Source organism: Orbicella faveolata, unplaced genomic scaffold (genome assembly GCF_042242905.1).
Source record: "Orbicella faveolata isolate gen_17 unplaced genomic scaffold, um_ofav_v1 contig_1, whole genome shotgun sequence".
NCBI lineage: Eukaryota > Metazoa > Cnidaria > Anthozoa > Scleractinia > Merulinidae > Orbicella > Orbicella faveolata.
The window spans coordinates 10,535,802-10,551,711 of NW_028301536.1; the positions used below are offsets into that span (position 1 = coordinate 10,535,802).

General features: G+C 41.9%; 1 protein-coding gene and 1 pseudogene across 2 annotated transcripts in view; one reads left to right on the plus strand and one right to left on the minus strand.

The window, feature by feature from the left end:
* LOC110047378 (rhotekin-like) overlaps positions 1–15,910 on the minus strand; it is a 66,465-nt gene that overhangs the window by 43,040 nt on the left and 7,515 nt on the right. For both annotated transcript variants that reach the window (XM_020753228.2, XM_020753156.2), the window contains exons 3-6: positions 12,214–12,278; positions 11,677–11,730; positions 10,802–10,919; positions 9,077–9,285 (exon numbers count right to left, since the gene is read on the minus strand). In XM_020753228.2, the coding sequence (XP_020608887.2) occupies positions 9,077–9,285; positions 10,802–10,919; positions 11,677–11,730; positions 12,214–12,278 (446 nt within the window). The remainder of the gene's footprint in view (positions 1–9,076; positions 9,286–10,801; positions 10,920–11,676; positions 11,731–12,213; positions 12,279–15,910) is intronic.
* Positions 824–1,785, plus strand: LOC149118047 (uncharacterized; annotated as a pseudogene).

Here is a 15,910-nt window from a genome sequence, read left to right on the forward strand (position 1 = left end):
CTTTGGTTTAGAAAAAAGAATGTTGTCATAATACCAATGGCACATTCTTATTTCTATCTCAGAGCCCTCTCAACTGTTGCCGTATTACAATTTGTATACACGATATCTTATTATTCCGCTGAGGCCTTAAATTTTATTTGGTTGGATGTTATCGATGATTCCGATAATGAAGACTCTGATTTTGAGGATCTCGATACTGAACACTTTCCATTAATGGACAAATGCCCTACACCTCCTACGCACGAACCCCCACCGCCATATGATAATTGAAAACACATTTTTACAACACATACAATGGCGAGCATTGGCTTGATGATTGGAGGTGCAATTCTTAATGTGGCTGCTTTCACTGGTGGCAACTATCTTGCCAAATATCTTTCTGGCGACAGCAGGAAGGCCACGTTGGCGGAGAAGACGCATTACAACAAAGCCCTTGAAGCTTATGGCCAAATACATGTGCGACCGCACGATGCTTCTTGATTGGATCAAAACCAACAGAGAAATCAAAGAACAGGCGAAGCAAAACTTCACAAACACCGATTAAGTATTCAAACTCTATTACCAGGCCCACCCAGACAAGCAGATCACAATCAAAGGGCCTCGCTTCGCTGACTTTTATCAGCCCAGTGAGCAGCAGAAACAAGGCGAGCTGCTTTTTGTGGGTGGCAGCATGCTCACTCTAGGTTACGCAGCTTTCCGTTTTCTTTGAATTTGAAGTAAGGTGAAGGTGTTGTAATGGACACCAAGCTTGCAAAAATCTACTACAGTCCCCAGGGCTACTGGAAAGGCATCTCTGCAATCAAAAAATTAGCGGACGCCGCAAATGTCCCTGAAGAAACAGCTAAGCATTGGCTTGTTAAACAGGCTATCTGGCAGATCTATCTTCCCAAGCCGCGATACGTTCCACAGCCCAAATTCGACGTATCATTGCCTAACGCGGTCCACCAAGCAGACCTTCTTTTTTTGCCTCATGACAAGCTTCCACGTGGCCGTAAAGTTTACAAATACGCGCTGACCGTTGTCGACATGACCAGCCGTTACAAAGAGGCAGAGCCTCTGACCTCCAAAGACTCTGCAGAGGTTGCGAAAGCTTTTCATTCGATTTACAAGCGCAGCCTTTTGACGTGGCCTCAGTTGCTGCAGGTCGACCCTGGGCGCAAGTTCATGGGAAGTGTGACCAAAGAAATGGAAAACCATAAAACTGCTATTTGTCGGGGGCGGTCTGAAATTCACAGAGACCAGGCTATCGTGGAACAGTTTAACTGCACGCTCGCCAAGCGATTGTTTGGGCATCAGTATGCCATAGAAATGCTGCTGCCTTTGGGTCAGCGGTCGACTGCCTGGGTCAAAAGGCTCCCCGACGTTGTTGCTGCTCTTAACAATGAGGTCATTCACCTGACTGGCAAAAAGCCTGCTGTGGCAATCAAAGCCGAGGTTGTTTCAGCAAAACCTTCCACTCCATACTCAAGACCTGTCGGTCTGAACCAAAAAAAACTTCCTTCCAACATGAATGTTCAGTATCTCTACCAGCCCGGTCAACTCGAAGGTCGTTCTAAAAGAGCTACAGATCCAATCTGGTCTTTGAAAGTCTACATGCTTGAAAGGTCTGTGACCAGGTCAGATGAGCCTGTTTTATATTATTTGCATGAGGGCCCTAAGCGGGGTTTTGTGCACAAAGAGCTGTTGGTTGTCCCACCAAACACACAGCATCCACCTGCTTATGCTATGCAAAATTCAATTGGCTCCGTGTGGATTCCATCTGGCAGCACCCAGCGTTTGTCATAATACGTGCTCAGCCCCAGCTTCTGCTGCTCATAAGTGGCCATCTGCATTGCTCGAGCAGAGTGAACCATACGGAATCCTCTATTTTCAGCGCTGTTGATGGTGCCGTCGAGGGCCGCCTTGAAACTCTGCCAGGTCTTGAGATTCTGCATCTTTGACATGCCCTTCGTGCCGAACTTCTTTTTTTCGCTGTCTTGTTCGTCTACAAAATAGCACTTCGAGCGCGATCATCCAGCTGCCTTCGCATTCGAGTTTGAAAAGTCCTGGCGTGTGCCCGCTCCACTTGTCCCATGCAAGCCACTCTTTCCTTTTTTGCCTCGAATTCCTCCCTCTGATCTGGCCAAATGATGTCCTCAAGCCAATTGGCAGAGATAACGATGTAATTGCTGTTGGTGTCCATCTGAATGAGCTCAAAGTTGTGGTGGTTGAGGTACTGATCCAAGAAGCCATAATAGAATTCGAGCATCCTCAGCTTGGCAAGCTGATACACCGCGATATTGATCTGGAACACGCGAGTGATATTGACATGAGCCTTCCTGCTTTCCAGCTCATAGGTTCCCTTGATCTCATCCAGATCGCTGAAAAGCGTGCTTTGCAGGGCCCTGTCCACCACCTTCTCATCCTTGTGTACATCACCCGTATCTGCTGCTCTAGCACTTTGATGAGCTCGCCGTATGCACTGTTGCTCAGCAGCTTGAACACCTCGGCCAGCAGGGCCTTGCTCTTGTCGGCGTCTCTGGTCCAGCAGGCTTCGGTCACCTGCTCCACGAACCAGGGGAAGATTTCGGTCTTCTGATAGATGATCAAGTGGTGCACGGCTGTGATGACTGCCCCATGTGCAACATACCAGCGCAACAGTGGTGCATACAGCAGCAGCTTTTGCGCTGACAATGCTCCCACCAGCTTTTTCCTGTAGCCTCTTGTTCTGCCGGTGCGAGCGGTGTCATCTTTCATGTGTCAGGGCACCGCTTCTTCGGGGATCTGTTTGGTGAAGAAGCAGGGCGGTATTTCTTTAAACTTCATGCACAGATCTTTTGGGATTTCAATGTCCACTTCTGCGAAGCCAAACCACGTTCCGGTTTTCGGACATTCTGTGAAGCTTGGCACGGCTTCAACAGCGTAATGCTCGTTGTACATACATACATACATTTTATTTGTTATCAAATTAAAATTACAATTATAACATGCCCGCGGATAGCTGAGCTAATCTAGGCGGGTCATGTTTGGACGAGTTATTACAACATACAACTAGGTAGAACTAAATACAACTGAAGGTAACAAGAGAACTAAAGAGACTAGAATTGACAACAATGACTAAAAACAACTAATAAACTAACGATATTACAAATAATAATTAACAACAGTTACGACGAGAGACTACAGATACACTAAAGCGAAATTATTGAGTATTAATGAATACATACTAGGAGGAAAATAAATTCAGCTTTACTTTTTGAACGATTTCTGTAAGATCAATATAACAGTCTTCTGAAGCTAGAATTTCAAAAAGTATTTGTTTTATTTTCCTCCTAAAGACATTTTTTGGAAGCTTTCTTAAATATATAGGCATTTCATTCCAAATTTTTGTTCCGATTCTAGAAAATGAATTCACTTGAATTGAGAGTCTAGAACTTTGTGTGTAAAAATTATTTGACACAGAGGATCAAGTATTGTAAGAATGAATATCAGAAATGTCTTGAAAGAGATCTTGAATGTTTCCAGGAGCATTTCTGTGTCTTATTTCAAACATAAGGTTAGCTAAAGGCTCATAATACAAAAATTTTAACGGTAAAACACTGGCATCAATAAATAAAGGAATCGTATGTTGATTTCGCTCAGAAAAATAAATAAAGCGAAGAGCTCGCTTTTGGAGCTTCAGAAGCTTTTCAAGGTGTGATTTATATGCTTGGCCCCAGGCCACCAAACCATAAGCATGACCTTTTCTTTTCCACATGGCATGTCTCTCAACATTGTCGAGAGATAGAGCGCATTGGTGTCATACCCTATGAGCCGCTTGCAAAGTCGCGGGCTGCAGTAGCGGTGCTATCACATGAGCATCACATCGGTTTCGTGGTACCCCGTGAACACCAGGCTTTGTCCACCCACGACCGCTTCTTTCAACATTTTGTATGCTTCTTTGCTGGGGCTGTACAGTTCGGCGCTGCGCTCGATCGTGCCTCTCAGCAGGTAATGCAGGCTCATGCCAGGGAGGTCGACAGCATCTTTTAAGATATCAATGCCTTTGGCTATGTAAAAGGTGCGCATCTTTTCCAGGGCTTCCAATGCCGGCCCCACGTCGAGGTTGTTGTAATAACGGAGCCAGTCAGCAAACGTGTGCAATCCTTTTTCTTTGAAGGCCTTTTTGCACTCTCTCCATTCCGAGAGCTTGAGAATGAACTTGCCTTTCAGACGCAAAGACCAGGCTGGGTAATCCGGCAGCCCTTGGAAATCTAGTTTGTCTGGAGAGTCGAACCACTCATAAGGCATGTGAGATTTAAGATCAGTGCCACAGTACACTTTCACCCACTTGTCATAGCTCGTGCACCGCCCCAGATAGTTGATGAGGTGTACCAAGCACAAGCCGCTGGTTTTCACGAACATCGTCGGTTCACCTTTTTCCCCCATAGCATCTTGGCCGTTGTATTAGCCAGCAGCTCAACAAAATGTTCTTTTATCAGATTCAAATCATAATGCCCGCTGTTGAACCTGAGAATGGGGAACTGGTCGCACCATTTTGCGATCGCGCCGCGCCCCTTTCCTTTTAACAAGTGGCCGTCTTCGGGCATGAACTGCCCTCTTACACAGGCACGGATGTTTGCACCGTGCCTCTCTAGCTCTGCCATGAATTTTTTGATGAGCTCTTTTTTGTTTGCTTTGCAGATGTGTGTGGGCTCTCATTCCAGCGTGTTGGCGATGCTCACTGAAATAAGGATGTGCACACTTTCGTACGTCAGCCCATCTGTTACCACCTGTTTCTGGGCTTTGATAAAGTACGATTCAAAACCATACAAAATCATGTGTGGGTATGTTTTTGTTTCCTGCTGTGGCAGGGTTCGTGTGTTTTTTGCACATCGCTCCTTGCAATCGCATCCTTGCAATCGTGGCGAGGAAACAGTTTTCTCACGTGTGGCCGTGGTTGATAATCTCGTCTCAGCTGTTTGGAAAACAGTGGCGGCAGCTGTGGAATTGGAACACCGTGTTGGTCTTGGAATCATATCCATCAACCGGCAAGCCTTTGATCCACCGCTCGCCACTGTGGCCGCATAATGCATGGTGAATATAACGACCCAGCTACTTGCTTGCTTGCTCTAGCCAGTGAATCAATGACGGTGAAGCACACAGTTTGCCATAGAAAACTGTGTCATAAGCGGTCTGCAGGGCTTCAACTCTCTCGTTCGGGCAAACAATAACCATCCCCTCTTGCGAGCATGTTTGGTATGTTTTTGAAGGCTGCAGGCTTGTGTAAAGCGCGCTTGGCAATCGGCGCATGCATACAACCTGGCTAGCTTCTTGATTCCTTTGATCAAAAACACGTGCCCATCATAAATTCCAATCGTTATGTTCTGCAGCTTGTCTGAAGGGTTCTTTCTTAAATGCCATACAGTTTCACTGTTTTCTTGGCGCTCTGGTCCATAGACTCAGAGCCCAAGCCACTCTGCAACAGGTTTCCCTTGGTTGAGGAACATCTTGACTTTTTCCAACTCATCTAGCAACGTTTTCAAGATTTGCGGGTTTTTCAAAAAACTTTGGGCTAGCTCTCTCACTGCCTGTGTGCTCCGATTGGGGTGCACTCCCCGATGCATGGTTATGTAGTGCCAGAGGCACAAGTTGTCATCAAAGGTGTCCAGCGCCAACATTTGGCGCCCATATGTGAGGTTGTGCAACCAGTCTAGCAGGGGGCCTGTGCCTAACATTGGCTGCCTGTCCAGCACAACCTTCACTTGGACATTTGAAAACTTAACAAATGCCCATTTGGTGTTCGGGCGCTCGATGTTGCTGGGATTTAGCCGCTCGATTTCCTGCGCATTCAGCCAGGTTTCTGCATTTGCAAATCTGTTAATCCAAGGCGAGCCCCTGCGCTGCTTATAATAGACCATTTTAAACCCTGTTTCGACATTCACAATGACATAAGCATATCTGTAGCGAATATAAAATGCTGAGCAGACACGTTGCCTTAACTTTTCCATAATAGAAGGTGTTTGAGTGGCGCCCAGCCTCCTAGAAAAAGTCCATCTGATAAACCGCCTGCCCCTTTTTTCCTCCCCCTCTTCCACCCCCTCGTGGGCGATGTACTGCTCCAAGGCCTCAATTTGTAGATCAATAAGCCAGGGGGGTGGCGCGCCACTCTATTACGAAAGGGGCTCTTAATAAAATGTTTCTTGTGGCGTGCTTGATACATCCCTTTTCTAAGATACCAGAAATGTTCAAAAGGTGCACGCCCACAGTAGTATATGTGGTATTTGACAAATACTGGAAAATTGTTGACGCCAAGGCGGTGAGGTGTCAACAATTTTGCCAGTATTTGTAGAATACCACACATACTACTTCTCTACAAGATTTTCACAGAGTGGACCAGAGGCTGGCACACCAAACCTTATCAAGCCTGCCTCAGCTGTTAGAGAGCTTTCTGGTGCACAAAGCACCCACAGCATAAAGCCCCATTCTCCAACCTACCAGTCAGGCCCTGAGAACAGACCCGATATCCTAAGTTGCAGCATTTCAATCTAGTTGGTACGACAACGACATCACCATAAACACACCCTAGCCACACTAAGGTGTGCACACCAACGTACAGTCCGACTTATGGTAACCGGCTGAGTTCTTAGCTAGTGGGTTTTCATGTGATGACATACTCCCTGTCCGCCTTGGCCTATCAGCCACGGATAAATTATTCTAAAATCTTGCACTTTGCACTGAATTCCGTATACTAGATGGCTTTATAAAAAGCGGAGAAGGATTTCAGTATGTTGCAATGGTGTATTTATTCATAAGCATTGCGAATCTATTTCCAAAAAAATAAACTGAGCAAAGTGACAAGGCTGCCATTTCTCAGCGTTTCTGGGCCAATCGCTGATAGGTCAAATTTCATATCTGATTTGTAAAGAAATGCAGGTGCGTTTAAAAAATGGAAAATACATCAACCTGAAATGTGTAAAATATCAGGTAAACATGTTGCAAAATAGGTTTGATTACACATGTGGCTGAAGGCCCCCGTAAATTGCAATATAAAACAGTGTCTGTAAAATTTAGTTTTTATGTAATGTTTACTGCTTGTTAATTCAATAAATTTATTTGGTGAAATCTGAAAACGGTAAGTTTGTCAAAAATCAATTAATTTGCTCTCAATCTTAACCAAGCTGTAATTTCCCTGCAAAAGTTGATAGTTTTAATATTCCAAATGTGCGGAAGAATCAAAAGCGGAAAAGTTGATTTCTAGTACTTCACTGGCCTTGCTATTTGGACCAACATAAAAATAAGCATGATAAAGTAATATGCTCCATTAGTGTTAGTGCTAGTTGCCAGCAGAACCACCTTTCCAGTTCAAAATCAGAAGTCCCAGAAGTAGATGCTTGGATTCAAAAAGAAGATCTCAGGATGCTACGGCAGTCAATCAAAATATACATCGTAACATGCTGATGCCCTCAGCACGAAGCAGTGCTACTATGCCCCTCTCTCCCCTGCACACCAGAAAAATAATAGGCAGATGAAAGTATGGCCGCTTGACAAATATGCCTCCACTACATTCATAGAGATTAACATTGACCCAACTGGTCAACCAAATGCAAGTCATACTCCTCCTACACCCCTACAATGACAGCAGCGAGTATATGACGATCTCCTTTGTGATGAAGCTCTTGGCATCAATGACCTTGTGCCATATGGCAAACCTGGTGCCACCACATGGTGATCACACAAAAGCATGATGGCTCCTTGTCGCACTGTTGATCTCTCACTGCTCAACAAGCATGGTCAACAGGAGACCTTTGCTATGGAGTCTCCCTTTGGTCTTGCAGAATGCATCAGACAGTCACAGATGCTTCGAACAGCTACCACAGTGTTCCATTGTGCCCATCAGATCACCCCTGACCACTTTTATCTTGATGTTTGGCCGCTAGCAGTACACAGGAGCACCACATTAGGGTTCCTCTCATCAGGAGACAGCTCCAATTGCTACTTTCGATGCTGTTCTATCAACCTTTGAGCACAAGAAGATTGTGTTGATGATGCCACACACTGTGACTCTGACCTGGAACAGCACTGTTGGAGAACATTCAGCTTGTCCACACTCATCGGTCAGGCCGGTATTGCAATAAACTTTATGGTTATGGTGGTTCTGGTTTTTAAACTTTGCAATAAGTTGCTCCTTATCATTTTTATCGCAATTTGAGGAAAAAAAGTGGGGGTCACCAAGGTCATTTTTGAGTTATAAGCACTTAAAGCTTAAATTAAGGTGTTTTTAAGAGATTGTATTGTTGGTATGGCAACCCGTTTTATAAAAAGGATGACAGCAACTTGCAAAGCAATGATTAGGCATTTTTTTTTGTGTACAACCATTATTGTATCATCACTTGTTAAAGAGGAGTAGTATTCATCCTTCAAAGTAGTGCTGTTGCAACAGTGCTGGAAACTGTTGCCAGCCTCCTAAACAAGACTTCGAGTTACAGAATGCCGGCTGAGGATCACAGGCCAAACCCACCAACCCTTCAAAGTCTTTGAATACTGATCAGTGCATGCCAAAGCTATCTCATGTGATCTGCTAGCATTCTGAAACTCAATCAGCTAGATTTCAACATGCAGGTAGGCCTTGTTTAATTTCTAAAATAAAGCACAATTGCTGCAGAAAAAATTACAAGCAAGCCTGTTTTCAGGAAGATAACAACAAAGAAATTGGTGGAAAGCAATGAAGAATTGCAACATACTCCCGAAATCTGCAAATGTTAGCAGGATTCTTGGCTCATATAGGGCCCAGTTGTGTGTTAGTAGTATGTCAGTCATTGCATATGATCGGCACTGGGGGCACCTCAGTTGTTTGTCAGCAATGTGTCAGTCAAAGCAAATAAACACTTCTGCTGATAATTATATAACTCAATTGCAATAGTTGTTTCTCAAACATATGAACTGTGCTGGCAGATACTTGCAGTGTAGTTGACCAATGCTTTAGTTGGGTTACAGCAGTATGTCTCCATGCACACATACAACTGCTAATTAATTTGATACTTTATCTTTTTTAAGGAGTACCACTTAAAAAGAATACAATTTAATTTCACATTAAGCAGTCTTTTAGCCATCTTACCAGTCTTGAGGTCATGTGATTTTATGTCTTCATGTAAGTGATCCACTGTTAACTGAGTGTGCCCTGCAAGTATAAATTTGGGAACTTCATGCCCTGATGGAGTTCTCCTTAGGGGTCTCATTAAACCAGAAGCTCTGTTCGCTGCATTATCTGATGACACCAAGTAGTAAATCTCCATGTCCAACTTGAAGTCATGACTCACATTTTCACTGAAAATGTATGAAATAAAAGAGCAACTATTACTATCTGTATATATGTGCACTCATGATCACAAGTTGGATCAAATAATCACAAGCCTTAATAAGGTATATATAAGTACAGTAATATAAGTCCCTCAAAATGTCACAACCAGCTGATGAAGTGCCTAGCCTGAAATGTAAGTCATCTCATGTCCTCAGCCTATTTCCCGGGCAAGAGACGCCTGAATTCTTAGTGTGATAATTTTGTCTGGTTATGTCATGTTCTAATTTTGGACAATTTTTCATAAATTTCTACATTCAAACAGACATCTTGCAATGCTGTTAATGCATGCTATCTATGCAGCAAGTTAGTGTGATTTGGCACAAGGATGTCCACTGTAAAGATATGGTGTTGCTGTCAATTCATAACACAAGCTGAAATTTTAAACTTCAAACTGTGCACGAAGTTCATTGGCATATAATTGGTTCCAGTAGTTTTAATTTTAGGTATATCAGATAAGCTATATTGCAGTCTTCTAGAACTCTTAAAGAGATAGACTTTCAGTACATTGGACAAAGTTAAGCCTTTTTGTTGCCTAGAAACTGGAGTTGGAAGTGGCTAAAACAAGGGGACAGTCTACCTTTCGTTAATAAAAAAAATTGTTTCTATTTAGCAAAGTGCTTTAGTGGCGATTTTTTTCTTCCCATTTCTCAAACGTTTATTTAAACAGACAACCTTTCATGTTTTTAAAGCTTTATTAAATGAAATTGTTTCTCAGATACGAAAGTTGAAATTCAGACACCTCAAACAAGTTAGATTTCTACAAGGAACATTTTTCACAACTGTCAATCAGCCAATTAGACAGCTGCACTTGTAAAAAGGCAATCACAGTAGTTCTTTTAAACATATTCACTTGCTAATCTTCAAAAATGTATTTTGCATTGAGGCCACTGTGATTTTGACTTTGCTTTTTTTCTCTCAGCCCCACTCTGACCTGTAAATAACATGACAACAAAAGAAAATAGAAAAGCCGCTGCAAGAAATTGGCAATTTTCATGAAAAGAAATGCTTGGTGTGTTTGAATGGTTTTAATAAGGGGAGTAATCTAAGTAGTTTTTGAAAGAAATAACCATCTTATCATGGGCTGGCAAGAGTGTTTTATGGTACAAAGGGGAGGGGAAGGTTGACCAATTAGTTCTGGCTGCAATCGTGACTACCAAAGTTCAAACTTATCTGAGTGACATAAAACTTGGCAAGCGGCTACAACATGACACATTCTTTATATCGAGGTAAAGAAACTGGCATTGTTCTGCATATTTAGCATTTTTTTGCCTTTCCCTCACATTTGGAAGTCGAGAAACCACAAATTACAAATATGAAAGAAAATTTGTAAAAAAAAATCAAAATTGAGCCAATTTCAACCTTTTTTGCACAAAATAAAAGCTACAGTACTGGTTTTACATGTTATGCATGGATACTTTTGCTTGTGCGCATCGTTTGTAATGAAATACCACTGACTAAGACTTCAAGACTTCAAACACTTACAAGACAATAATGTTGTCGAAGGAAATATCTGTTTCTGACTCGTCAGTTTCTACAAGAGCTGTGTCCAGCACTTGACCATCAAGCTTTAACAAGCAGAACACATAGTAAATATGTTGCTCTACAATTTTGGAGAGACACAAAAAAATACAGTCAGTAAGGTATGACTATGTTTAGTTCGATAATGATAAATAGCCACCAGCTAGTGGTTGTCATAAAAACCAAGGCCCTAAGACCTTGAAAACTGAGAACCCAGAGACACCATGGTTGTGATGACACAAATTAAAGACTTTTATTGTACAACTGATGTGTTATAAGATCTTTTTTCCTTTTTTAGACTGATATTTATTTCACTCACACTTCATTACATTACAAAAAATTACTATTGCGCTGCACAACAACAAAACTTAATGACATGAATTATGTTACTGCACCACCGTCATTGTACATTATTGTGATTACAATAAGGAAAAAGTACAAATAAAAAAAGGTACAAAAGAAGAAAAAGAAAAAAATCTTAGTGACATTAACATATCAGGGTTTTTTTTATTTCAGTTTTATATCAGACAAAACCAAAGTCATTTATTGTAAATCATGCGATACTGATAAAGATACTGGCTCAAAATAAATGTTTCCCACACCATTAGAAAAAAATGTTGGCCTGCAGTACCAAGAGCATCCAGAAATGACCTATCTTCAGAGGTATTATTTTGGATGCCCACTTTAGGAAAGTTTTGTATCAAGTATTTTCCATACATGTATGTATTTTTAAAGAAACTTTCAACTGACATTTTGATACATGTACATCAAGGATAAACTGATGCATGACCCTTATTGATACATTACAGTGCTGCTGGATTTTGGGGTGAAACACAGACCTGTCTTGGTTTTATTGTGATCATCTTGGGTCCACATCAAAGGAACACGAATGTCTAAGGAAAGAATTAACCCACAAACTTAGCCACATAAAACCCAAGTATGAGCTAATCAGGGAAGATGAAATAGCAAAGTATAATTATATCTAATCATCAATGGTACCTATCAACCATCCTCAAAGACCCAGCAGCAGTTAGTAGGGTGAGGGAAAATCAAAAAGGTGGGGAAAAATTGGCAAAGAAATGTTGGAAAGAAAGCAAGGAGCCACGGGGGACAAAGTCTTACTGCACCATTTCCTAACAGCTCTATGAAAGCTGTCTTCTGATTGGGCAGAAAAAATCCTTTGAATAATTCTGTTCAATCAGTGGCCAGCGGGTTTACAGTACCTTCTCTTGGTGTCCTAATACAATGTCTACACAATTTAAGCTAATCCATTCATTGTATTTGTCTCGTTTTTTTTTAATGTAAGTGGGCTTCCATAGTAAGCCGCACAATTAAAACTGACTAAAAAAGTTAGGCTTACCGGTAAGAAGAATTACCTGAAAGTGAAAGTTTTCCTTTACAAGGTGCTTCATTATCATCCAAGTCAAATGGGCAAGTTGAACTAGAGAAAAATATTCAAACAACTATCATTTGAAGCCACCTGTAGTAATAAGTTAGAGTATACATGTACATATCTGGTAAACTGCATTGAAATACAGTCATTAATAATGGTAATAGGACTGAGTGGAGTCCAATTTGGTCTGTAATCATACAAGTGATTAACAAAATCGGACGACTGCAAGCAGGAGTCCGATTTGTTAATCACAAGTATGATTACAGACTGAATTGGACGACATAATGTCCTGTTACCAATTAATCAAAAGTATGACAAAATTTGAGAAACGAACAAACCATCAACTGAGTGCTGAACGATTAAACATCGTTATGAATGCTGAAAAACACAGCAGTTAACTCAACAAAGTGCATCGCAACAGTGCTCGCAAAATGACGAGTACTGTCCAATTACAAGCATGACGCATACACTGTTCAATTAATGCTCAAATCGGGCTGCTGATAGCCAATCACGTTCGAGAATTTTGTTATAGTTTTGATTACAACCTTTATAGGGTAATGGGAAGTAAATTTTGCTAAGATGACTTCGTTTGTCTCGTATTTCCTATGTTATTCGTATGTCCTATATGTTATTTCCATTGTTGTAATTAGTTGTTCCACTCTCAGTGTATTATGTTTGTTACCTTTATCCTAGAAACCACTGGCAACGTCATGTGAAATTAAGTTAAGAATTCGAGTTGTTCGCAATTGTATTAAACTTCTTTACAACATAAATTATTGCCGGTGTGTTGGTTACAGGAACCCTCGCCTGGGAAAAGTTTAATGCAAGCAGCAAGGTTGTGTTTGCACTGTGACAAGTTTGGTGGGCTAAAGTGTGAAATTCATCCAAGTAATGCTCAAGAAAAACAACCCTGTAATTAAGCTTTATGGTCCACTACAATAAATCTGCAAAGGTTGTGAAAATATAAGGTGCCAATCACAGGCCAAAAGGGAGGGCTAAATCAGTGAAAAAATTTCCCCATCCATTGCATTCCCATGAGAAAGCAGGGATCTGGGTGCACTGGCACAATAAAGTATGAACTCTTAACGTAAAATTTTCCTAATAAGATCCCATTTGCCAGGCTGATGTTTCTTGGGTAGGATACCAGAGCAACTGATATGAAGACTGGAGTGGTGGGCTAAGGAAGGGACTGGCTAGTCCCTTTTGTCCAATTCATTCTGCAAGTAGGAGTCAGTAATGGAAGGCTGAAGCAGAGCTGAGGACATGCTACTTGCCACGGATTTTAAAGAGACAGACGAAGAATCAAACCCCAAATGGAAACCACCACATGAATGGTAATTTAACATATTCTACCATATCCTGGTCTAGGTAGCAATGCAACTCTAATTCCAACTTCTCCACTTTGATGGGTGAGAAAACAGCCAGAGGGTGCACTGGAGAAAAGAAAGGGAAGGATCCTGGTGAGGAGGAATGGAGGGAAGAGCGGCTTGCTTGGGAAGGCTGTGGGCATGCAAATATGGAGTGAGAGGTTGCCTCAGCCTATCATGGAACAAGTACTTGGGCCACCAGGTTGCCAAGACAGTGGATGAGAACAATTACGGATGGTTAATCCTGAATCTGACTGATGGCAGGCTGGGCAACTGGAATCTGAGGAACTGGATATTGAATAACTGAGACAAGGATGGTTGAAATGCTGGGAACTTGAACTTGCATCAGCATCAGCTTAAGGGCCCTCGACATCTACTCTCATTCAAACAGTGGCAAAACTACTAAACAGCAACTCCAAACAGCAACTAGCAGATATAGTCATATATGAAGGTGATGAACTCTGCATCAGCAGGATAGTAATGGATGACCTACCTGATGCAGTAGCCCTGCCAATGGTACAGTTGGCTACAAAGTAGGACCAACAGCTACAGAAACATATCAGTTGCATACAGAAAGGCCACTTAACCAATGACCCTGAGCTCAGAGAGTACTGCCAGCTATTTCAGGAGCTTGGCTACTACCAAGCAGTAATATTACGAGGGGAACCACTACTTATTCCAAACACAGAACTGACACCAAACACAGGGACCCTTCAACATGTGGTTGACATTGTACGTGAAGTGCACCAAGGATCAGTTACATGGAAGCACCTCCTTTGGTTCCCACAGCTTTACAAAATGGTAGACACAAAAGTCAAGAACTGCCTCGCCTGTCAAGCCACCACATGTTACCACTCGAGACGCACTAAAGCCAACTAAACTTCCCGATTGCCCCTGGCAGCATACATTGATATGGACTTTTGGGTGCCACTACTCAATGGAGAATACCTGCTTGTAATGATTGATGAATATACCAAAGTACCCAGAAGTAGAGTTCATCAACAGCACCAGCGTCAGAACTGTCATACCACACATCGACAGGGTTCCCTGAATCTGTCAAAACTGATGGAGGACCACCACTGGCAGCCACAAAACCAACTGTACATGAAGCGGGCTGGCTTCATAACCGTTGTTGTCAACCTGGAGGACCCTGAACCTTTTTGTCTGGCTGAGAACTTTGTGAAACCACTCAGCAAAGTGTGGCAAACTGCCCACATTGCAAGAAAGAATGCTAAACAAGAGAGATAAAAGTTCATTCTATGCCACATTTAAATATTACTGTAGTATTTTAAGTTGTAAAGCACTGTTGATCAGTAAATGTAAATAGCGCTCTAGAAGTTATTGTAAATTATTATAATTATTATTATTATTATTATTATTATTATTACATGGTGACACCACATACAACCACCAGCAAGGCCCCAGCTCCTGTTCAACCACAAATACACAGTGCATCTACCAGAGCTATAGGTCCCAGTACAGACCCCTAAATACATCAACAAAATGCATAAGCCAAAGGAAGGCAAAAGGGCTACAAAGATTCCAAAGCAAATGTTAAGCCCCACAATATACAAGTCAATGACACGGTCCTGTTGCTCCAGCACCAGTCCAAGACCAAGTCATGGTATGACCCAGTACCATACCCAGATAACAGTTACCTGTGGTGACCAAGGGCTTATTGTACTTTGCAAAATGGTGCTTTGCAACACGAAACAAAACAATATAAAAATCTGCACTCTGTAATATGAAAAATCTGTTACGAAATGCAAAATGTGTACTTTGTGAGATGCAAAATCTGTACTTTGCGAAACGAAAACTATGTACTTTGCGAAACGAAATGTACTGTACAAAACGAAAAACCTGCATGTTGTGGAATGAAAAATCTGTACTTTCATGAAAAGTTGTTGAAGCATCTCCAAACCTTCCTGTCTCCAACATGACCATGACACACGTTTTTTGTTGTGACCTACGAGGACGAGTTCTTCATCAGCCTCAATCATATTTAATTTGTTTCTTTGCATTTGTCAACGCATTTCTAAGATGGTGTTTCAAAAACTCAGACTTTCCCATGGAGGTTTTGAAAACTCAGACCCTAAAATCTCAAACCCGGCTTCTTGTATGATCAGCAAGGCAAATATAATCAGATTCTCATTTTCATTCCTATTTTTTTCATTCTTTATTTTCCCAGGCGATATCAGTGATTTTTAGTGCAGAGTGCACTATTGGGATGGTTTAGGGGGCTGCTGTTCGCGAAGGTTCTGAAAAGAACTGTTATTGGTAACTGGTGTTTTGACAACTTGAGCAGAAGTCATC